At 54.5% G+C, this 22,177-nt stretch overlaps 8 protein-coding genes across 8 annotated transcripts; 5 read left to right on the top strand and 3 right to left on the bottom strand.

Moving 5' to 3' along the window:
* Positions 1–389: 389 nt before the first annotated feature.
* Positions 390–3,574, bottom strand: GUITHDRAFT_116360 (hypothetical protein; the record flags this gene model as incomplete). Its single annotated transcript, XM_005824476.1, has 9 exons — positions 390–415; positions 471–543; positions 656–724; positions 928–1,030; positions 1,220–3,052; positions 3,097–3,182; positions 3,228–3,300; positions 3,354–3,425; positions 3,483–3,574. The coding sequence occupies 9 exons, from the start codon at positions 3,572–3,574 to the stop codon at positions 390–392; spliced, it is 2,427 nt and encodes an 808-aa protein (XP_005824533.1).
* Positions 3,575–9,001: 5,427 nt separating this feature from the next.
* GUITHDRAFT_144966 (hypothetical protein) lies at positions 9,002–9,500 on the bottom strand (the record flags this gene model as incomplete). Its single annotated transcript, XM_005824475.1, has 2 exons — positions 9,002–9,358; positions 9,381–9,500. 2 exons carry the CDS (start codon positions 9,498–9,500, stop codon positions 9,002–9,004), a joined length of 477 nt encoding a protein of 158 aa, XP_005824532.1.
* A 1,008-nt stretch (positions 9,501–10,508) lies between these two features.
* On the top strand, positions 10,509–11,045 carry GUITHDRAFT_154961 (hypothetical protein; the record flags this gene model as incomplete). The annotated part of the gene is made up of 2 exons (XM_005824474.1): positions 10,509–10,873; positions 10,984–11,045. A coding segment is annotated over exon 1 (357 nt), but the record flags the coding sequence as incomplete, so codon positions are not given.
* Positions 11,046–13,322: 2,277 nt separating this feature from the next.
* On the top strand, positions 13,323–14,364 carry GUITHDRAFT_144965 (hypothetical protein; the record flags this gene model as incomplete). Its single annotated transcript, XM_005824473.1, has 5 exons — positions 13,323–13,349; positions 13,398–13,886; positions 13,937–14,149; positions 14,199–14,231; positions 14,284–14,364. 5 exons carry the CDS (start codon positions 13,323–13,325, stop codon positions 14,362–14,364), a joined length of 843 nt encoding a protein of 280 aa, XP_005824530.1.
* A 115-nt stretch (positions 14,365–14,479) lies between these two features.
* GUITHDRAFT_116357 (hypothetical protein) lies at positions 14,480–16,336 on the bottom strand (the record flags this gene model as incomplete). The annotated part of the gene is made up of 3 exons (XM_005824472.1): positions 14,480–14,533; positions 14,586–14,664; positions 14,787–16,336. 3 exons carry the CDS (start codon positions 16,334–16,336, stop codon positions 14,480–14,482), a joined length of 1,683 nt encoding a protein of 560 aa, XP_005824529.1.
* A 2,237-nt stretch (positions 16,337–18,573) lies between these two features.
* Positions 18,574–19,020, top strand: GUITHDRAFT_116356 (hypothetical protein; the record flags this gene model as incomplete). Its single annotated transcript, XM_005824471.1, has 1 exon — positions 18,574–19,020. The coding sequence occupies one exon, from the start codon at positions 18,574–18,576 to the stop codon at positions 19,018–19,020; it is 447 nt and encodes a 148-aa protein (XP_005824528.1).
* A 1,053-nt stretch (positions 19,021–20,073) lies between these two features.
* GUITHDRAFT_116355 (hypothetical protein) lies at positions 20,074–20,784 on the top strand (the record flags this gene model as incomplete). Its single annotated transcript, XM_005824470.1, has 1 exon — positions 20,074–20,784. One exon carries the CDS (start codon positions 20,074–20,076, stop codon positions 20,782–20,784), a length of 711 nt encoding a protein of 236 aa, XP_005824527.1.
* A 220-nt stretch (positions 20,785–21,004) lies between these two features.
* Positions 21,005–22,132, top strand: GUITHDRAFT_116354 (hypothetical protein; the record flags this gene model as incomplete). The annotated part of the gene is made up of 1 exon (XM_005824469.1): positions 21,005–22,132. The coding sequence occupies one exon, from the start codon at positions 21,005–21,007 to the stop codon at positions 22,130–22,132; it is 1,128 nt and encodes a 375-aa protein (XP_005824526.1).
* Between the last annotated feature and the right edge of the window lie 45 nt (positions 22,133–22,177).

Raw genomic sequence — 22,177 nt, 5'->3', positions numbered from 1 at the left:
GGAGGAGGAGGAGGAGGAGGAGGATAAGGAACAGGAGATGGAACACTGCAAGATCACCTGAAGCTCCTCGTCTTCATTCTTGTCGCTTCCCTTACTATCTCCCTGCTGAGCGAGGAGAGACTCGTTCTTCTGCTCAAGGAGCGACACCTGCGTGGAGTTAACCCCTCCTACTCCCATCCTTGCCCTCCTCTTCGCCCTCATCCTTTCGATTTCTCATCCGCTGTCTCTCCAGCCCAAAACCTTGGCAAGAACCATTTCACTCCTTTCTACTCTTCCCTCTTCTCCATCTCCTCCACCTCCCCCTCTACCACCTCCTCGCTCTCAATCCTCGTCCTCATCTCCGCCCTGCTCCTACATCTCTTCTGACGCTAGGAGGAGAAGTCTTTCCTTCATCTCGCCTCTTCCCAATCTTTCTCTGACAGAGAAATTGAAAGATGAGGTGTTCGAGGATATGAGAGGCTCTCTCATACGTGACTTCACCTTGTCCAGGAGGCTCTCAATCCTCTGTGAAAGCTTCTGAGAAGCTGCTGCCTCCTCCTTCATCTGCAAAGATTGTCATCCTCCTCCTCCTACCGCTACTATGCTTGATCCCTCCGCCTCCTCCTCCTCCTCCTCCTCCTCCTCCTCAAACCTCCCCCCACCCCCACCCCCCAACCTTGGCTGCGGCCATTTCTCGCGCACTCTCAGCAGCTTCGAGCTTCGAGGTGAGGACTTTGACTTTTTCCTGCTGAACGGATGAGAGAAGAGAAGAAGACAAGTGAAGGAGGGGAAGATAATAGGAGGAGGACAAGACAAGTGAAGGAGGGGAAGATAGGAGGAGGAGGAGGAGACAAGGGATGGGAAAATAAGAGGAGGAGGAGAAGGGCTGGACAAAAGAGAAGGGAGGGGAGGAAGGGGAAGGGGGAGGATAGAGGAAGGAAGAATCACCGTCAAGGTATTCTTCTCCTGGATCAGTTTCTCCTCAGCCTGCGCGCTCAAAGCCTGAAGTTTCGCGAGCTCTTGTTCCTTCTCCGACAATTCCTTCTTAAGCCTGCGCGAGACATGAGAAGAGCAAAGAGAGGAGGGAGGGAGGGAGGGAGGGAGGGAGGGAGGGAGGGAGGGAGGGAGGGAGGGAGGGAGGGAGGGAGGGAGACAACGAAAGAAAGGGAGTAGGAATAGAATCAACAGCAGCAAGGAGGGACAGGAACAAGGAGCCGTCTGACTGTATCTAGTCGCTTACCTCTCCACCTGGTTTGCTGAGCTCTCATGAAGGTCCTTGGAGGACGCGAGCTTCTGCTGCAGCCTGGAGTTCTCCTCCTCCTTCCTCTCCAGCTCCTTCCTGAGCTCCCCCCCTTCCACGGCCATCCCCGACTGAACGCCCCTCAACTCGGCCCTGCTGGACTCCAGCTGGGAGCGCACGCTCTCGAGCTCGGCCTCCTTCGACTCCAGCACCAGCCTGGTGGATGACAGCAAGTCTGACAGAGCCTTCCTCTCCTCCTCCGCCCTGCTCAGCTGCGTCTCCAGCTGGGCTGCCGATGACGCAGAGGAGTTCGCGCCCTCCTTTGCGTCCTCCACCTCCTTCCTAGCCTTCTCCAGCTGCAGCTTCAGGTTTTCTTGCGCCATGGCAGCGTTGGCAAGCAGCTCGCTCTTGCTCTTCACCTCCTCCCTAAGGGCGTCCAGCTCGCTGCCAGCGGCTCTGTCCTGGTGGGCCTTCAGCTGGGCGTTGAGGTCCTTCTCGAGCTCGAGGAACTTCTCGATCTCACTGTTCGCCTCCTCGAGCTCCTCTCGCATCTTCTCCTTGCACTCCTCGAGCTGCTTCAGCTGCCCGGCCAGCTCAGCGAGCTGAGAATCCTTCTCGGACAGCAGGAGCTCGTAGGAGGCATGGACAGCCTGCCCCTCCTTCTCCATGCTTGACAAACACTCTTTCAGCTCCGCCACCTCCTCCCTTGCCCCCTCCAGCTCCTCCACCTGCAGCCGAGCTGCGTGCAGCTCTACCACAAGATCGTCTCCCCTCCTCGCCTCCTCCTCTGCCTGCGCCAGCCGGCCCTCCATCTCCTTCACCTTCTCCAGCAGCTCTCCGGCCTCTGCCTCCTTCTTGCTCGCCTCCGCTGCCGCAGCAGCGGACGTGGCTCGGAGCTCCTCGAGCTGCCTCTCGAGCTCCTCGCGTCTGCCCTGCTCCTTCTCGAGCCGCTGCTGGGCCTCAGCAAGAGCCTCTTCCCCGTCCTCCTTCACGCTCATCTGCTGCAGGGACATGTTCTCCTCCTGTAGCTGCGCGATCTTCTCCTCAAGCTCTTGCTGGCGGGCCTGCTGGGCGTTCTCGGCGTCCTCATGCTGCTTGCGCAGCTCCTCCCTTGCCCCCTCCAGCTCCTCCACCTGCAGCCGAGCTGCGTGCAGCTCTACCACAAGATCGTCTCCCCTCCTCGCCTCCTCCTCTGCCTGCGCCAGCCGGCCCTCCATCTCCTTCACCTTCTCCAGCAGCTCCCCGGCCTCTGCCTCCTTCCTGCTCGCCTCCGCTGCCGCAGCAGCGGACGTGGCTCGGAGCTCCTCGAGCTGCCTCTCGAGCTCCTCGCGTCTGCCCTGCTCCTTCTCGAGCCGCTGCTGGGCCTCAGCAAGAGCCTCTTCCCCGTCCTCCTTCATGCTCATCTGCTGCAGGGACATGTTCTCCTCCTGTAGCTGCGCGATCTTCTCCTCAAGCTCTTGCTGGCGGGCCTGCTGGGCGTTCTCGGCGTCCTCATGCTGCTTGCGCAGCTCCTCCCTTGCCCCCTCCAGCTCCTCCACCTGCAGCCGAGCTGCGTGCAGCTCTACCACAAGATCGTCTCCCCTCCTCGCCTCCTCCTCTGCCTGCGCCAGCCGGCCCTCCATCTCCTTCACCTTCTCCAGCAGCTCTCCGGCCTCTGCCTCCTTCCTGCTCGCCTCGTCTGCCGCAGCAGCGGACGTGGCTCGGAGCTCCTCGAGCTGCCTCTCGAGCTCATGCTGAGTCTCGAGTGCCTTGTTTCCTAGCTCGAGCCTGCTCTTGAGCTTTTCATTCGCCTCCTCCAAAACCGCGATTCTTGCCAAACTGCCTTCGCCCTCCCTGCTACCAGCCTCACCCAGTATCTCAGGTACAACAAGGAAAACCTGGACTGCCTGTCTGTTTCCTCCTGCTGCTCTTTCAGCGCTTGCATGAGGGTCTGCATCTTCCCATTGGCGGCCTTGAGCTCGTCCTGCCATCCAGTCAGGAACTCTCAGAACGCTCACGTCCGACTGACTTCGACTGCTCTCTTCTCCTCCTCCAGGCGCTTGCATTGCGACTTGACCTCCTCGAGCTCAGAGGAATCAGAGCTAGAAAGAGGCAGAATCAGGCACGCTTCCGGCCACCATCAGCCAGGCATCACCTGCCGCTTGCCGCCTGCTGGTCTGTATCCTTTGTGTCCTCAGATTTCAAGGTTGACAGCTCAGCCTTGAGACTGGAGTGAAAGAACATCAGATACATCTCATGTGCTGAGAAGACGTCAAAGAAGAACCTTTCATTCTCCGTCTTGGTCTTGCGGAGAAGCGACTCGAGGGCAGTGTACTGGTACGATGTCAGGACGACAGTCTTTTGCAGGGCCACCATACCTGGAACTCACGTTGACGTTTCTCCTTCTCCAAGGAAGTTATCTTGCTCTCCAAGGAAGCTAGCTGATCTCCCATGACTACGATCTGTACACTCTCCCAGTCAAAACAAAAGACAAGAAAACAACAACAATCGCTCTTCTCGCCATGGCCCCCCTCTGCCCGCTGCCAAGGACTATCTCCCATTGCAAAGGGAAGAGTGAAGGATATGAAAGTGAGTGATTGGGGGTAGCAAGTACATTCATCTTGTCTTCTATCGTCACATCTGTGCTCAAAGATGGCGGATGAGCCATCGCGACCCTCGTTTCCGATCACATTCGCTCCCTCTTCCCTCCCTCCCTCCCTCCCACAACACGCCAAATTGAATTTCAACGGAATACCGTTGTACAGAACTGAAGTTCAACCCGGCCGGGCCCGGGGCGTGCGTCCGAGCCGGGCCCCGGGCGACCCGGTCGGCCCGGCCCGGCGCCGGGCCGCGCCCGGCCTCGGACTTGAAGGCTTTCGAAAACGCGGGCGGGGCCTGCCGGATCGCGTGCCGCGCAGCCCGGGCCGGCCAGCCTATATCATGGCAAATCCGAGCCATGCCAGCCATGGCGCTGCCTCTGTCACCGAGTCTCGGATTCTTCAAGAGTCAATGTGAGTAAAGAATTCCGAGCAACGTGACGTTTCCCGAGTCCGGGCCGGCGGGGCTTGCTGAGCCTCCGAGTCACATTGTTCCGAAGTTCAACGGTTGAGTCAAATTCAACTGATTTCAAGTTTACCCGCCGGCTCAGTCCTGCGGCGGCTGACTCTCTGGCAGGCCCCTCAGGCTGGCAGTCATGCCGCCGTTGACTCAGTGGCCGCGGAAGTTGAAGCGCCGGGCCGGCGGTGCCACGGCCCGGCCCTGACGGCGGCGGGCCGGGCGGGCCGGCTGAGGCGCCTCAGTCAGAGTCACCCGACGGTCACGGTGCCGGGTCCCGCCGTATCATCCGCCCGGCCCACTGCCACGGCCCGTCACGCCGTGACGGCGGCTGAGGCCCGGGTCAAGGCTCCTCAGTCCCGATTGATGATTCAGTGTCCTCTTACGGCCCGTACTGATTTTTCACTTACCTTTGAGTAAAGAAGGACGGGGCTCCTGCGAATCGATAACTAAAAACTTGAGAGTCGGCAACTAACATGGGCCAAACTGTCAGCAGGTCACGTTGGCAACTCCAAAAATATTGAAACCGCTTCTTTTCGCAAGAAGAGATAAAGCTTGCAGAACACCGATGCAACTACCCGGGGTTGATGGGTTGGGGCTCTTGAGAAGAAAAGGAACGGAGAGACGAGAAAGGGAGGCAGGTGACGACAAACAAAAAGAGCAACAGGAAGTGATAGATGATGAGAGTAGGGTGCTGGCAGCACGTGTGAGATAGTCAAGGATGAGCAAGGGAGCTGAGAAACATATTCAAACATGCAAACAACAGACAAACGCACAATTGTGCAGACTGTAAAGAGAAGCTAGAAAAGATGCGCACAAACTCCTCGCCTGACGATGACCTTTGCTTGCAGCTCCAGTGCTTTTCGTTATGGCAGCCAATCTCCCTAACCAAAATCTTGCCCCTCCTCCCTCTGCTCCTAACATACAGGCCTCCTCCCCCTCCGTGTACGTTGTCCCCCGACCTCGTCGCAACCCCCAAAGCCCCTTGTCCTCTATACATCCTCTCCTCCGCATCTCCCCTGCCATCCTCCAGCCACTCTTCCCGCTCAAGCAGCGCGACGCCGCCAAGCGCCTTGTGAGTCTTTACTTCCCCCCCTTGCGTCTACCGACTCTACCGACTCTACCGCTTCCTTCTCCTCCTCCCTACTGCCCGATGCTGACTGCGCTTCCTCCTCCTGCCAGGGCATCTCCCTCACCAGCCTCAAGACTGCCTGCAGGAGGCTCGGCATCGCTCGCTGGCGGGGAGGGCAGGGGGGAGGAGAGGCGGGGGGGCAAGGCGGGGGAGGAGGGGAGGAGGAGGGGTCGGATCACGGAGAGGGAGAGGAGGAGCAGGACTCCGAGGACAGCCCTCCCTCGTCCTCCTCGGCGTCATCGCCTTCATCCCAATCAGCTGATCCCGCTGCTCAGACCTCCGGCGCTCGGGCATGGGGAGGGACAGGAGGAGCCTGGCGGATGGTGGAGCGGGGAGAGGAGGGGACGACGGGGGGAATAGAGGCAGAGTGGCTTGCGGAGTACATGAGGGCGACGGACGAGGACGAGGTGTAACAGTCACGATAATTACTATTCACGATAACTACTGTTTGAGGTACGAATAAAACAGGGAAACAGAGCGAGGGAATAGAGGTGTAAGTTGTTTGTTGTTTGACTTCAGTTGTCCAAACCTTTCAAGTATTACTATGGTACATCAGACCAAGCTCATACCGCACACATCATCTAATCCACGTTCCATGGCAAGAGCGACGTGTCTTAGCGAGTAGTAACCTGTCCTGGTTGTTGTGCTCTAGTCAACGCCACTGTGAGAGTGTTGTAGTTATCTCTCGTTTGCTCCCTGAAGATGCAGTTTACAACCACTATTGTCATCTCGTTTAAGTAGGGTGACTGACCAGAACAATATCTCGAATCAAATTTCAAGTGAATCTCTCCTTTCTCTTTCGAGTCTGTCGAAGTATTGATTGTCATGGGGCGATTACGATGATGCCGATGTTGCTCTCAGCTCTTGAAATGTCGATTGCGGTATTAATCGTACGCTCATCAAGCGGCTTGTGTGTTTCTAACTTTTTTCAAAATACTTGTCGAAGTGCGCAGAAGGTCAGACATGAAGTCACTGCTTCAGCTTCCTTGCGGAATTTTTCACAATTGCAATGTCGATTTGCCTCGATACGCTACCACACGTCACTACTCTGACGCATCCCCGGCAGAAGTGTCGTGTAGCCTGCTTCACATGATCGTGTGGAGCTGGAGAGCTGGAAGGTGACAGCAGGAGAGAGGGTCGATCCGCGTCTTCGATCCTTCGAGAGCAGGAAGAATCGACCGTAGCATTGCTGTTGCCTTGCTGACCCCACCCCTGTCACCCACCCACCTTTACCACACCCATGGACCCCCTCACGGGGCTTCGGTTGAGTAAAAGTTAAAGACCCCTTGAGCGCCTGGCAACTCTGCTAGAAAAGGGAGAGAGGGGAGGAGGGGCGGGGGGAGCAGGAGGGGCGGGGGCGGGGGGGAGGGGGACGAGAAGATCTTCGAGATGTTTCGGAACAGATGGCGAGCCAACAGTGTCAGGCGATCACGCGGATATTCACTCAACATGATCCTGCTTTCGTTTCCTACAAGGCTTGTTCTTAATATGAATGTTCATCTGACCCTCATGGTCCCTTCTTCACGCAAGCACGCTCTCTGACCCTCTCGACAGCACGTTTCCTCCTCAGTCATTGCCACTCATCCAGCAGTCACTAGGAAAGTAAACCCTTCGAGACGACAAGATACATCTGATGCAAACATGTTTCCATCAAGGTTGCACGAGGGACTTTACAAATATGATACATTGCTGATTCAGAAGAACAAGTATTGATATTGCGTATGAGCTCAAGGAGAAATCTGCCGCAAGAAAGCATGCTGTTCAGGATCCAACCTCGAAACTCAGGGAGGTTGTACAAGAGTTGTACGAGACACCCGTCGTGCCCTGAAGTAACTATCCATGTGATGAACCATTAGTTAGCATCCAGGGATGATCCAGCAAGGATGACTATAAGGTTGGCATGCAGGGATGATCCAGCAAGCATGACTGATGGAGGATCTTAGCTCATTTTCTCCTTCTCCTCGCATCGCCAACGGTAACTCGAAGGCACCGCAAGTTATGCCGTGCAATCAACGTTGACTAAAAGATGAGGCTCTTTAAGTCAGCAGGTCACGAGGCGGCACGGCTCGGTCATCCGGTGTTCCTACGATAGAGCTACCCACCCACCCGACGGCAAACTTTTACTCTATGAGGTCAACTGGGAACACCACCCCCTCTGAAGGGACGAACCAGTCATGCGGCGCTACGATAAATCCAGCAAGCCGGCTACAGAGTTGCTGCAGTAAAGGCAGGCAGGCAGGCAGGCAGGCAGGCAGGCAGGCAGGCAGGCAGGCAGGCAGGCAGGCAGGCAGGCAGGCAGGCAGGCAGGCAGGCAGGCAGGCAGGCAGGCAGGCAGGCAGGCAGGCAGGCAGGCAGGCAGGCAGGCAGGCAGGCAGGCAGGCAGGCAGGCAGGCAGGCAGGCAGGCAGGCAGGCAGGCAGGCAGGCAGGCAGGCAGGCAGGCAAGAAACCAGAAGAACGTTTATACCAGACCATCAGGAAACCAAATATGATAGAGACGTCAAGAACTTGATGATACAGCTGAGCTAAAGCATACGGCTGTTTGATTCTTGTAAGTTTTCCTGACAACCTTTCTCGCTTCCAGGCTCCAACACTCTTCTTCCACTCCCATCCCCTTCATCTCGCCCCTCCTCCCTCTGCTCCTGACATGCAGCGCCCCTCCTCCCCCTCCGTCTACGTCATTCCTCGACCCCGAAAGAACCCCCCTGACCGATCCTCACCACCCCCTCCTCTCCTCCGCATCTCCCCTGCCATCCTCCAGCCACTCTTCCCCCTCAAGCAGCGAGACGCCGCCAAGCGCCTCGTAAGATCTCCCCTGCCCCTCCTCCTTCCCTCACTGCCCGATGCTGACTGCGCTTCCTCCTCCTGCCAGGGCATCTCCCTCACCAGCCTCAAGACTGCCTGCAGGAGGCTCGGCATCGCTCGCTGGCGGGGAGGGCAGGGGGAAGGAGAGGCGGGGGGCCAAGGCGGGGGAGGAGGGGAGGAGGAGGGGTCGCATCACGGAGAGGGAGAGGAGGAGCAGGACTCCGAGGACAGCCCTCCCTCGTCCTCCTCGGCGTCTTCGCCTTCATCCCAATCAGCTGCAGCTGCCGTCGCTCATACGGTCCAAGTCAGACCCTCCGAGCTTGTTGGCCCGCCGCCCGGACGACCCCAAGCCCAGCCCTCAGCCTTTCTGCCCGCTGCTCAGACCTCCGGCGCTCGCGCATGGGGAGGGACAGGAGGAGCCTGGCGGATGGAGGAGCGGGGAGAGGAGGGGACGACGGGGGGAATAGAGGCAGAGTGGCTTGCGGAGTACATGAGGGCGACGGACGAGGACGAGGTTTAGGATTGAGGGAGGTGTTAAGGTAGACAATCAGTGTTTCTCATAATGAAGGATTTAACTGGACAGCTCTTTCTGCTTGTCTCCGCCTCAAGTCGAGATAGCTGCTCACGTTCTGGAAGTCAGCAGAAAGGATTCCTCCCGACAGGTCTGATCTAAGAGGGGCAGGGGGATGGGTCAAGAGATAGGAAGGGGTCCGAGGCGAAGGGGGTCGTGGGAGCAGCTGCGAGGTTGTTTTTGACCTTCACAACAGGAGGAGATGACGAGTGGCTGCTGCAAGTGATCTCAGCCCCCGTGCCCTCACCCCTCCAGCGTCTGTCTCTGATCCCTTGTCCAGCGTCTGTCTCTGATCCCTTGTCCAGCGTCTGTCTCTGATCCCTTGTCCAGCGTCTGTCTCTGATCCCTTGTCCAGCGTCTGTCTCTGATCTCTCGTCCAGCGTCTGTCTCTGATCCCTTGTCCAGCGTCTGTCTCTGATCCCTTGTCCAGCGTCTGTCTCTGATCCCTTGTCCAGCGTCTGTCTCTGATCCCTTGTCCAGCGTCTGTCTCTGATCCCTTGTCCAGCGTCTGTCTCTGATCCCTTGTCCAGCGTCTGTCTCTGATCCCTTGTGTCCGCCCAGCATTGCCTGATCGAGAGACTGTGTCCGACATCGAACAACCTGCAAGCAGGCGTTATCTCACTTTTCGTCCTCCATTACCGCAGCAGCGTACCAAGAGATTGTTTCCCCTTGTCACTGTGTCGTCGACTGCCTCGCTCCAGTCTGATCGTTCAGCGCCAGCAACGTCGGTCGACAGCTCCATCGCTTGTGCTTCTCTTGCAAGCTTCCAACCTCAGTCAGCTTTCATCCTGTCAGAACTCTCACGGCAGCTCAATCGCCTTCGATGGAATATCGCTCAGTCCACGACTTAGTAAAGATGATCAGGAGGTGGAAAAAGGGAAAATAGAGACAACGGGGAACAGAAAGGGCAGATAGGAAATGCGAATCTACATTCTAGCCTCTGACTACTGTCCAGAGATTTCTCGTTGCAAGGCGCGAAACGACCGTCAGGCGTTGAGTCCAACACATGTCAGAGATAACTATCTTGGCTTCGATACTCCCTGCCGTGAGGAGTTTTGGACGTTCAAATGTATTTGTCATTGACGAAATCGTTCACCAATGTTCGCTGTAAAATCCTGGTGGATCTGAAAGGATGATCACTTGCACCTGGCCTCTTTGTAGAACCCTTCCTTCAATTGATCCTCCTCAGCTGAAGCCTTCCAGCTTTTCTTCGCCATGCCCGAGACTGACCTGATTCTTTTCACGTCAAATCGTGTCGTTCTTGATGCCCGGCTAACTTGACTCGAGGTAACAACAACTTATGCCTTGAATTCCGTTAGCGCATCTTGTACTTTAGCAGCTCACTGCGAGAGCCTGCTACTACCTTCAGAATCGAACAAGCAGCTGCAAGGACCTTGATTTTCCTACATATCAGAAAGGAACCGACATCAGCTGCACTTGTGAAGGACAGCTGTAAGTTAGAAGCTAGATTCTTTTTCCTGCCTTATCCTCGCACACGGTTCGCACCAGCCCTTCCTCATTCTGTCCGGGCAAGGAATGAATCAGGTACGTCTCCCTGAACAAGCCTCGTGCCCCTCATCAAGATGTCCTGCCATCGAATCTTGTGAAGATCTGATAGGAGTTACTGAATTTCTCCTTCACTTTGCTTAATAACAAGTTAGCAAGTCGGTTCAAGTTCTCACAGATACAAGGTAGATCACCAGGGTTGTCAATCCCGAAATACTAATTTTCAGTTAAATACCGCTCCCACCGACCGCGATGCACATCGTGGTCGGTGGTCATGCAGGGGATACAAGGCAACAATGCAAGATCTATGACGCGCCATGGGAAGACATTCAAATCCGAATTTTGTCGGGCAATCCGCTCTGCATCCTTACCATGACCAAGACGACAGCAGACAGAGAGAAATGCCCTATTTGTAAGACGAGACAAAGTACGATCAGCATTCGGACGATCCCTCAACACTGCATCAAAGCTTGTTCACGTCGTCGACGGGATTTCAAAGACATCGACTTGTGGTCTGTAAAGAATTATGCAGTGTTCATTGACGCATTGGTGCTGAAATTGTTACATTTTCTGCAAAACATCGGGCACGCAACGTTGGAGATAAGCGACGTGGACCATAGCTTGCTACAAGTAGCGGCTAGTTTTCTCAAGCTGAGCCAGCATACCATCAACATTTCTCATGTAAGAGCAATACGCTTCTAGAAACCTCTTTGGACAGACATCATGATGATTTCCAGCTGCACATAGACTCACAAAAGCTTCGAAGTCAAGTAAAGAATCATCGGCAAAAGCACAAGTCATTGTGTAAGAAAATCAGACATTGGACAACTTCACACTCTGACACAGTTGATGAGCTACAAAAGCAAATACAAGATTATCTGTGAGGATAGATGTGATTTCATCTGAAGCATTCTTGAAGAGCATGAGTCTCTCGAAGAACCCAATGACAAAAAGTCCTACTGCCAAGTGCTTTCTCACCAATGACCTGTACAACGCGAACAGGTATAGAGAATGACAATTTGTATGTAACTCTGAATATAAAACGTTTGTTTTGCATTGTACAGATTTTCATTCTTGAGTTGTTCATCCTCGAAACAGTTTGTCGCTGGATCGCCATTGCGATTCCCATTCCACCCGCGCTCGGGTGGACCCGCCGTTGAGGCGGGTCTGCTTACGACACTGGCAACATATGTAGTTCCCGAGTACCCCCCAGTGCACAGACACCCCCTCGGTCCTCATCTTGTGAGGTCATGTTGAAGGGGTGGTAGGGGGGGGAGAACAGAAGGAGAGCAACCCCTGCGACACGCCGACAGAGGGGAGGAGAGACAGAGAGACAGAGACAGAGACAGAGACAGAGACAGAGACAGAGACAGAGACAGAGGCAGAGGCAGGCAATTTCACGCAGAGATGATATTGATTCAAATCATGATCAAAATCATGGAAAAGTAGAAAACAGTAATCCCCTTCAGAATGGTATTGCCAGGAAAATGATATAGAAACTATTCAACAGTTTCAACAACACCAAGAGAGTGGAAAAACAATTACATTGCTTGCTCTTCTAACGATCTTGCTTTCGTACCAGGCATTTCTCGCAAACTGAAACATCGAAAAGGGCGACGTTTCTCAATTGCACCGCTTCCTTTTACAGAATTTTCCTTTGCCCCCCCCTCTCCCTCCCGGCCCCTTCCCTGTTTCTTGTCTCACCCTACCAGTCCCCCTCTCCGTTAACATGACCCCTCCTCCCTCTGCTCCTGACATGCTGTCTCCTGCCTCCCCCTCGGTCTTCGTCGTTCCTCAACCTCGTCAAGACTTTCTGGACCACTCGTCCTCTATCCAATTCTGCTCCCCTGCCCCTCCTCCTTCCCTCACTGCCCGATGCTGACTGCGCTTCCTCCTCCTGCCAGGGCATCTCCCTCACCAGCCTCAAGACTGCCTGCAGGAGGCTCGGCATCGCTCGTTGGCGGGGAGGGCAGGGGGGAGGAGAGGCGGGGGGGCAAGGCAGGGGGCGAGAAGAAAGACGCTTCCTCCTCCTCACCATCATCACCGTCGTCATCATCACCTGATGCACCAGCGACTGACGTGTCACCCACTGCCTCCGAGCTTGTTGGCCCGCCGCCCGGACGACCCCAAGCCCAGCCCTCAGCCTTTCTGCCCGCTGCTCAGACCTCCGGCGCTCGCGCATGGGGAGGGACAGGAGGACCCTGGCGGATGGTGGAGCGGGGAGAGGAGGGGACGACGGGGGGAATAGAGGCAGAGTGGCTTGCGGAGTACATGAGGGCGACGGACGAGGACGAGGTTTAGGATTGAGGGAGGTGTTAAGGTAGACAATCAGTGTTTCTCATAATGAAGGATTCAAATGGACAGCTCTTTCTGATGTATACATGATGGATCGGCCAGAGGGAACGAGTTTTAGAGCACAGGAATACATTGTACAGATTCGATCGCGTTCATGGAACCGGCTCTACCCTTCTCCTTCGCTCTTACGCTCCTTCTCCCTCCCTTCGATTCCTCTTAGCCTCCTACCCTCCTACACCTGCTTGTCCTATCCGATCCTTTCGTTCCTCCTTCCCGCCAAAACGCCCTTCTGTATTGAGCCACCCCCACCCACCCCTAGATTACTTTTGAAATTATCAAGTTCTTTTAAAATGTTTTCAAAATTACCCACAAGAATTGGGATAAGGTTTTAATATTTGAATATATTTAAAGTTGATGGAACCACACCCCTACTGAAGAGCTGCAATCTGTTCGATGCTCGCCAATGACGGGAACGGAGACAGGATGCGGGGGAGAGGGAGGAGGGGGCAGGGAGAGGGAGGAGGGGGCAGGGAGAGGGAGGAGGGGGCAGGGAGAGGGAGGAGGGGGCAGGGAGAGGGAGGGGAGAGAGGTCAATGCAGGAGACAAGCAAGAGCTTGTGGAGAAAGAACATGAAACAGATGCTTTCATATGAACTCCTGCTCCTTTGATCATACCTCCAATGGACCAGATAGAACATCCCTACAGCCAGTCTCTCTCTGTGTTCTCACGCTGTGTCTTCCACAGGCAGAAATCCGATCTCAGCATGGCACAAGAAATTTCTCTAGAGATGGTCTGTACATCCCCCGCTGCTCGCTCACGCGTTGATACCGTTGCTCAGGTCCGGAGTCATCTGGCCGATCTTGGATACGTGGAGGTTCCAGATGATGTGCTGGATGAGTTCAGAGAAGAACTTTCGAGAAGAATCCGCTCGAAGGCAGCTGAAGACATCCCAGCCCCACTGCAAGAGAAGCAGAAAGTAAGCAAGCAGGCCCAGGAACCTGAGATCGGCCAGTACGCTGACGCCAAGAACATGCTGCGTACACGAAGGCCGCACACGTCGTATGAGAGGCAGAGGAAGGTGGAGGCAGAGGACCGACAGAGCTTGCATGGCATGCACTATGATGGCGATGGCAGTGAAGAGGAGAAGGAGAATGTCGTCCCCGACAGCGGCAGGCAGCCGAAGGCGCCAAACGAGCTGTCGAGGTCGGTCTGTTCGATCAGCAGCGTCAAGTCATGCTCAAGCGGTGTCATCCGTCCGTCAACGCAGATGTACGGCAGGCTGCAGAAGAAGAGCGATCCTGTGGCAGGATACATGAAGATGAAGCAGGTAAGCTCGCCGCCTCCCCGTCCGAAGTCTCTTCCTGACCCTTCTTTCAGTGCTGGGACGTTTCGCTCCCCAGCTCACGGCAGAGCAGAAGTTACGTGAAGCCGAGCAGCTTGCAGCCGCCGATTGAGAGGCAGATCTGGAAGGCGACACATCCTCTACAGAACAGCATGGGAACGAGTGACTACGTGGTCCCTTCTTCCAAGCCTCGCACGCGCGAGCGCATCAGCGTTCGTGACTGCGCGAAGTGGACGGACGTTTATCAGGTAGGACGTGGCTACTCCTTGCCAAGTGATCTGAAACTCTGCCCATCAGCCGAGAAAGACGGACAGAGTGGAGGCAAACCAGGTGGGTAGAGGGAGAGGCTGCGTTGACAACCCACTTGTCATGCTGCGGGCAGGTGATCAAGGAGTATGTTCCACCCGATGCCAAGAGGCGAGATGATGTCCGGTGGAGGACGCGGGTGATGATGCTCTCGTGAGGAGCTGAGAGACCGAGAGGTGCCAGTCTTGGAGCATCAGCAAGTTTGATTGTGGCTACGAAAGGTTTTGTATGCGTTGTGTTGAGAATTTTGAAACATGTACAATAAAATGTCCTCATGGGGTACTTGCCCTCACGGTTTCAGACTCCTCGTACAAGGTGCTGCGGAGCTGTACATGGCAAGGTCAGAAGAGCTGGGGGGACTTGCATCCTAGTGGTCACCTCCATGTGAAGGGCGTTAAGATCGTCGTCCTCCTGCGTCAGAGCATTGAGGATCCTCTCCAGCTTCTTGATCTTCGATCTGAACGACAAGATGAGTGAGCATGTTGGATACAGAACTGCATGTCGGAAACAGAAAGCAGGCAGCAGGCAGGCAGGCAGGCAGGCAGCCCGATCGTCACATGAACATGACATGCTACTCACGGGAAGAATCCGTTGTATCGCACGAATCCACTTCTGTTCAGCTTGTCCATCTCGTATGAGAGGATGGTGGAGCACTCGAGGAGAAGGTCTTGCTCGCTCTCTAGCAGCGGATCCCCTACGCTCCTGGGGCTCTCGGGCACCATGCTTCGCTTGCTAGCTCGAGATTTCTTCAGCTCTCGTTTCCGGCTGCTTTCCGTGTGAGAAGGGGACGTGAGCGCATCGGTGTCGCTGTGCGATCGGTGGAGGGTTCTTCTCATGCTCGCGTCTGCCTCCGGGTCCGGGGCTTCCTGTAAGCTCACACCCTCTTCCAAACTGTCCTGACCACCGTCACCTCTTCCCTCCTCGACCTCCCTGGCGTACGCAGACTCAGCGGAGACGTCGAGGTTGAAGCTCCTGTCGCCCTGCATCTCGTGCGTCTTGAGCGTGTGGCATGTGTGGGTAGCCCCTTGGTCCAAGGAGAAGATCGGAGAGTCAGGGCTGAGGTCGAGGGCCAGCAGCCGCTCCTCCCCGCTCTCGAGCAGGGAAGTCTCGTCGTCCGTCCTCCTCCAGCTCTCCCCGTCCATGGAGAGATTCAGTCCGCGGAGCTCCTGCGAGAGGTTCTCCATGTCCCTGTCAGCTCTCACCACCTCGTCCAGCAGCCTCTCCAGCTGCTCCACCGCGTCCTCAGGCAGATGGTCGTCGTACTGCACGTCAACGTTGCCGGGTCGAGGACCGCTCCGCTGCTTCGTCGGGACCTCCCGCTTCTTCCTCTTTGCTTCATTGTTGATCAGGGGCCTCCTGTTGACATCCAGAGCATCCGCTGCTTGAGGAAATCCCTTCCTCAGTCCGACCTCTCGCCTCTCCTCCGGTCTATTGGAGGGTTTCCGATCGGGACTCTCCGGTTTCCTTGTCAAGATTCTCTTCTTCGTGCTCCTGCTTCCATCTCCCTGCTCGTCCATCGTTTGGAGGACTGATGTCCTTACCTGTTGTGGAGAGGGCCCGTGGTCCTGCTTCTCTTCGTTTCTTAGCAGGTCGCGGTTTGGCTCTAGGCTCGTCGACGATCCTGTCCCGCTCACTGGATCATAGAAGCTGCTGCCATAAGGATGACACAGTCGGTTGTGCACGGGGAATGGCATGTGCTGCTCTGGCAGGCTGGAGTGCGTTTCCTGCATCGCAGGAGGCATGAGAGGATGAGGGTGAAGCGGGTTCGGTGCTCCATGAAAGACGATCTGCGCAGCTGTGGGATGAGGATGAGGAAGAAGAGGAGGATAGAAGAAAACTCCATGGGGGTGATCAATAGGAAGAGAAGGATGAGGCTGCGGGGCTGCAATGGACGGAGAGCCAAAAGGAAAGAACGCCGCGGTGTGGAACTGCTGTGAGAAGGGGGGAGGGAAGAATGGTGGGTTGCAGTTCATGGAACCCTCCATCGCATGGTGAGAGGTTTCCTCGCTCATCATGGCTGGATGGACTTGCATGAAGGAATGATGTGCAAGCGCAGTTGGACTCCTGTCCTGCTCCCCTTCAGTCGCATTCCATTCCCAACCCGGAGCACGTGGGGGCGGTCTTCTCATTCCACCCCAAGATTCTGAGCTTGTAGCAAGATGAGATGGAACTGACATGTTGTTCCTGAGAAAAGAGACAGAATAAACGTCCGATCCATGCTGATGCTCTGCTGGAGGGAAAGGGCTGTTCTGCTGATCAGGAGCAACAGGAGGAAGGGGGACAAGCTCCGTGTCGCCTCGGGAAAGAGAAGGAGATGGAGTCGGCAGGGGAGGCTGGAGGGAGGAAGGGTATGATACTTCTTCCCTGTTCATCTCCTCTGCATATTTCTGCTGCAGATGCTCCCGCGCTTGTCGCCGTCGCTCCCGTGCCCCCCTCCCCGACGGCATTGCTAGGGATGTGGCAGAACCCGATGGATTAAAAGTAAAGGTAGGGGTATGTAGGATTTAGGGGGTACTGTAAGAGGATTCATTGGGTAGTGTAGATGGTCAGATGGGGGGGTAGGAGTTACACGATGGGGTAGACGAGAGTTCGGAGTCGGTGTTGGGGGGTGGGGGTAGCTGGAGGCTGCTCAGTACTCGGCCCCGGGCCAGCTCGCCGGCCTCTGAGCGGCGCCGGGACCGGCGGCCGCCGTCCGATACGGTCGGGCCGGGCCGGGGGGACTCCCGGAGCCGGAACGGATGCCCACTCAGTGACTGCTGCCCCCCAACTTGGCAAAGTGAATTTTTTAAGGCCTCTCATGGGCCCCCCGTCTTCTCTTTACTCAAAGTTAAGTTAAAAATCAGTACGAGGACAATCAGGAGAGTCGAGGAGGCTTGACCCTGACACTCACTGTCGCACAGGCCAAACGGCGAGAAGAGAAAAGACAGCGAGAACCAAACCTAAACCTGCCGACTGCTGTCCCCCAAACTTAACTGATACCTTCACTTAACGGCGCGCAGGACAAGTCCCCCGCGCGGCCATGCCAGCGATGTCGCGGTGGCCGCCGCCGACAGGCCATGCGACCTTTACTCAAAGTTAAGTGAAAGATCCGATCATCGGATGATCACAGGGGGAGGATAAAGCCCGCCGGGCTACAAACCCGGCCGCCTCAATAAAATGCCAAGGAAACGAAGGAGGCAGCAAAAACCGCTATACCAACCCGTGACCGTCAGCGGAGTGGGATGGATGCGCCGCGCTCAGGACTCCGGGAGGCGGTGTATGGGGACCCTGGCCGCTTCACTGTCCAGGTACCAGAGCAACCGCAAAGCGTCTGAGTCGGAACATGAAGAAGACCATCCGTACCTGCAGTGAAGGGAAGAAAGGCCTTCGGCGAACTAGGAAGTAGTATGCCACTGAAAAGATCGACAAACTCTGAGGCAAGCTTGATCTTATTTGTTGACTGAAATATCGAGATGTGGTTTGTCAGGGTTTGACATGCAACGGTTGTCACCTGCTATGTCAAGTACCCCCATCTTTCATACGAAATCCACTATAGAAAGGGTGGGTGATACCAATCAATGACCCCTGCGCTACGGCAAGGGGGATAAGAGGGGTACTGCCCCAGGGGGGTTCGGGGGCAGTGAATTGTGGTGACCTGAGGACACCGATGGGTCAGATCCCGACCCCTAGACTAAATGCGGAGGGTAGGGTACTAACTTGACACCGACTAGGGGTGGGGTGATCGAAGAAAGAACGGGGTACATACTCTTTCAAAGAGGGGTACTTTGGTAAATAGCATGTACCGGTGGTTGAGGTAATATATCGGTGGTGGACTCAAGGGAGGGGTCAAGTAGTGATCATTGGGCAGACGGAAAGACGGCCATGGGCAAGGTAGAGGAATTGGCTGGGCTGCTTCATGGCGCGAGGGATGAGGAGGTGGAAGCCTGTCTTGGACAACTTGATGCAGGTGAAGTGAAGAGCTCCTTCTGAACAGCTGCCTGCGATGCTGAGAAGCATGTTGTTTTGAAGCTCCTTTACTTGAAGTGTTTAGCATGGTTTTTTGGGCGGGATTTTGAGGGACGTTTCAATCAAGGGTTGTTAGGGAGTTTTAAGAATGTAGATAATACACTAACTGACGAACTGAAATGAATCATGTCAGTCTGAGCTAGGTAGCGATGCAGACGGGATGAAAGTGTGGTTGTAAGCGTTCAACGCTGTTGATCGTTTTCGGAAGTGAGGTTTACACAACTGCCTGAGAGAGCCTTTCCTCCATTTTTCTTTGGTTTCCTGAAAGAAGCATGCAGGAACTTTACTTTCCCTTGCTTCGTATCAAATCCAAAAAATTGTCAACAAATCTCAAGGCTACGAAGATGGTGAGATTCTCCCAATGCTCGCTTTCAGACCCTCACCTTTGCTTCTCAAACTGCTATCAGAGCATGCAAGGAAAGCGATCAAGTATGTTCGACACAAGTTAGAAGACACTTTGAATGACTACGATCAGCTCAGAAAGAGCTATGAAGATGCGATGTTCAAGATCTCGGAGTTGGAAAGCGACAGGGTTGCTCTGCTAGAGGCGCTTCGTGCAGATGGGAATTATAAGCTTTTGACCTATGCTAGTGAATTGGAATTGAAGATCAAGAACTTGGAACAAGAGTTGGATTCTACCAGGATGATCCTGGAAGAATCAGAACGCAACAGAACATCTCTTCTCCAAGTCAGCAATGAATTGCATCACCAAAAGGTTTTGAACTCAACATTGACTCAGCAGCTCAATGTTCAAGCGAAAGATTTTCAAATTGAGAAGAACGATATGCTGCAAGAAGTAGGGAACTAGATTGATTTACTTTGCACTGTTGTTGAATTATTCTTGCAGATAGAAAGGCTCAGGACAACGCAACAAGTACAATTTCGATATGGGTTGGATGGTATTGTTGACAAATGTTCAAAGGTGTTAGAACAAGGCCGAATTAGCAACGGTTCAAAGGAAATCAAGTCAGAGCTACAGAATGGAGACGGTTCATTGTGCATAATTGAAAAATTTCTAGTGCTCACAATAATTTGCAGATCAGCAAAAATTGTTGGAAATTCTTGAGACCGAACAAATTATACTCAGACGAAAATTGACATTGAATGAAGCCACACTCAAGACCTATGAGAATGAAAGAAAATCATTTCTTGCGAAGCATCATTGCTTGCAACAAGAATTGGAAGAGGCAAAGCGGAGTTTAGAAGAATACCGCCAAACTATGATTCGGTGAACTTTGTTATCCCCTATCTATTTAAATTTCTAATCTTTTTTCAAAGAAATGCGCTCAAAAGAAGGCAGAGCTTGACAAAAGAATCGTCGCAACACGTCATCTCCAACGAATTCTTTAAAAGCAATCAGAGAAGCAGGCGACTTGCTGATACAAAAAAAAAATCTTGTGAATTCGGAAGGCTTGTGACGACCTTCAAAAAGTGGTCAGGTGATATTAAAAAGAGTGTCAAGCTGAGATGATGAATTTGAACGTTGCAAGGTGTAATTCTTCAAGAGCGGATGCTGGATGTCAAGGCAAATTTGATTGAATCACGATCGCAGCGATGCAGATTGGCATCGGCTTTCAAAGTGGTCGTGAGCAAACTCGAAGATGTGCATCGCAAGTCTCTGCAGCTAAAGCTACTCAAAAGAATATTGAGAGGTTGTTTGACAATCAGCATCTTCTTCGGTCGATGGAGAGTCAATACAAAAGCACTTCGCAGCTGGAGATCACGAGATATCAAGTACTACATAGTATATTTGAGAAGAATGATCCGATCCTCCCTCTGGGCATGGAAATCCTTTAAATTGCAAAAGGTATCCCTCAAGACAATCGAGCACAAAATTCAGAAGAAGAAAGAAGGCAATTCAATGAGAAGGCTGTTGTTATCGTGGCACACAGAGGCTGAGTCAAAGATTTTGGAAGACAAAGAATCACAGCTGAAGTCTGACATCAATCATTTCTCCAGCAAATCAGAATGGATACACAATCGTCTTGTAAATGTGAGTCAGAAAATGATCAAAAGAATGCTGCACATCCAGCTGGCGACGGCGTTCGACTCCTTCGTAGAGCGGGTCAGGCAGTGCAAGGACCGGAGGGATCTATGCAGGCGGGTGATCGACCGCATGCTACACACCAAGCTGGCGGCGGCCTTCGACCGCTTCAGGGAGATGATTGACAAGTCTCAAGCTCAAAAGAAGGTGATTGCGAACGTGATCGGGCGGTGGGTGTCTCCGCTGGAGCGGCAGTGCTTCGACCGCTGGCTGGACTACGTAGAGTATATGCGAGCTTGCGAGAAGGAAGAGGCGCAGGAAAGGCTGAAAAAAGAGCTCGAGCTCGAGGTCAGCCTGAACCAAGACTACGTCAGGAGAGAGCAGGACCGCCGTACCGAGATCAGCCGGCGGGTGGTGCTACGGATGTTCCACATCCAGCTGGCGACGGCGTTCGACTCCTTCGTAGAGCGGGTCAGGCAGTGCAAGGACCGGAGGGATCTATGCAGGCGGGTGATCGACCGCATGCTACACACGAAGCTGGCGGCGGCCTTTGACCACTTTGTTGAAGGCTGTCAAAATTGTGCATAGGACGGTAATTGCGAACGTGATCGGGCGGTGGGTGTCTCCGCTGGAGCGGCAGTGCTTCGACCGCTGGATAGAATACAAAGAACTTTCCAAGCGATCAAGACATGAAGACGCCACTGATCAATTGAAACAAACAATTCAAAGCATGAAGGAACATTTTGAAGAATCTATCTCACGCATACAAGCAAGCAAGATGGATTCCGTTAAAAAGATCTTGCATCGAATGATGAACCTGCAACTGTCAACTGCGTTTCAATCGTTCGTAGAGCGGGTCAGGCAGTGCAAGGACCGGAGGGATCTATGCAGGCGGGTGATCGACCGCATGCTACACACCAAGCTGGCGGCGGCCTTCGACCGCTTCAGGGAGATGATTGACAAGTCTCAAGCTCAAAAGAAGGTGATTGCGAACGTGATCGGGCGGTGGGTGTCTCCGCTGGAGCGGCAGTGCTTCGACCGCTGGCTGGACTACGTAGAGTATATGCGAGCTTGCGAGAAGGAAGAGGCGCAGGAAAGGCTTCACGAGCAGTTACTTTCACTACGCAACGAGGTCAGCCTGAACCAAGACTACGTCAGGAGAGAGCAGGACCGCCGTACCGAGATCAGCCGGCGGGTGGTGCTACGGATGTTCCACATCCAGCTGGCGACGGCGTTCGACTCCTTCGTAGAGCGGGTCAGGCAGTGCAAGGACCGGAGGGATCTATGCAGGCGGGTGATCGACCGCATGCTACACACAAAGCTGGCGGCGGCCTTCGACCGCTTCAGGGAGATGATTGACAAGTCTCAAGCTCAAAAGAAGGTGATTGCGAACGTGATCGGGCGGTGGGTGTCTCCGCTGGAGCGGCAGTGCTTCGACCGCTGGCTGGACTACGTAGAGTATATGCAAGCTTGCGAGAAGGAAGAGGCGCAGGAAAGGCTGAAAAAAGAGCTCGAGCTCGAGGTCAGCCTGAACCAAGACTACGTCAGGAGAGAGCAGGACCGCCGTACCGAGATCAGCCGGCGGGTGGTGCTACGGATGTTCCACATCCAGCTGGCGACGGCGTTCGACTCCTTCGTAGAGCGGGTCAGGCAGTGCAAGGACCGGAGGGATCTATGCAGGCGGGTGATCGACCGCATGCTACACACGAAGCTGGCGGCGGCCTTCGACCGCTTCAGGGAGATGATTGACAAGTCTCAAGCTCAAAAGAAGGTGATTGCGAACGTGATCGGGCGGTGGGTGTCTCCGCTGGAGCGGCAGTGCTTCGACCGCTGGCTGGACTACGTAGAGTATATGCGAGCTTGCGAGAAGGAAGAGGCGCAAAGCAAAATTCAAAATGATTTCGCTTTGGAAGTATCCACACGTAAAGATATGTGAGGAGAGAGCAGGACCGCCGTACCGAGATCAGCCGGCGGGTGGTGC

The sequence above is a fragment of the Guillardia theta genome, assembly GCF_000315625.1.
Source record: "Guillardia theta CCMP2712 unplaced genomic scaffold GUITHscaffold_94, whole genome shotgun sequence".
NCBI classification, from domain to species: domain Eukaryota; class Cryptophyceae; order Pyrenomonadales; family Geminigeraceae; genus Guillardia; species Guillardia theta.
This window is presented reverse-complemented; position numbering and strand designations above follow the sequence as displayed.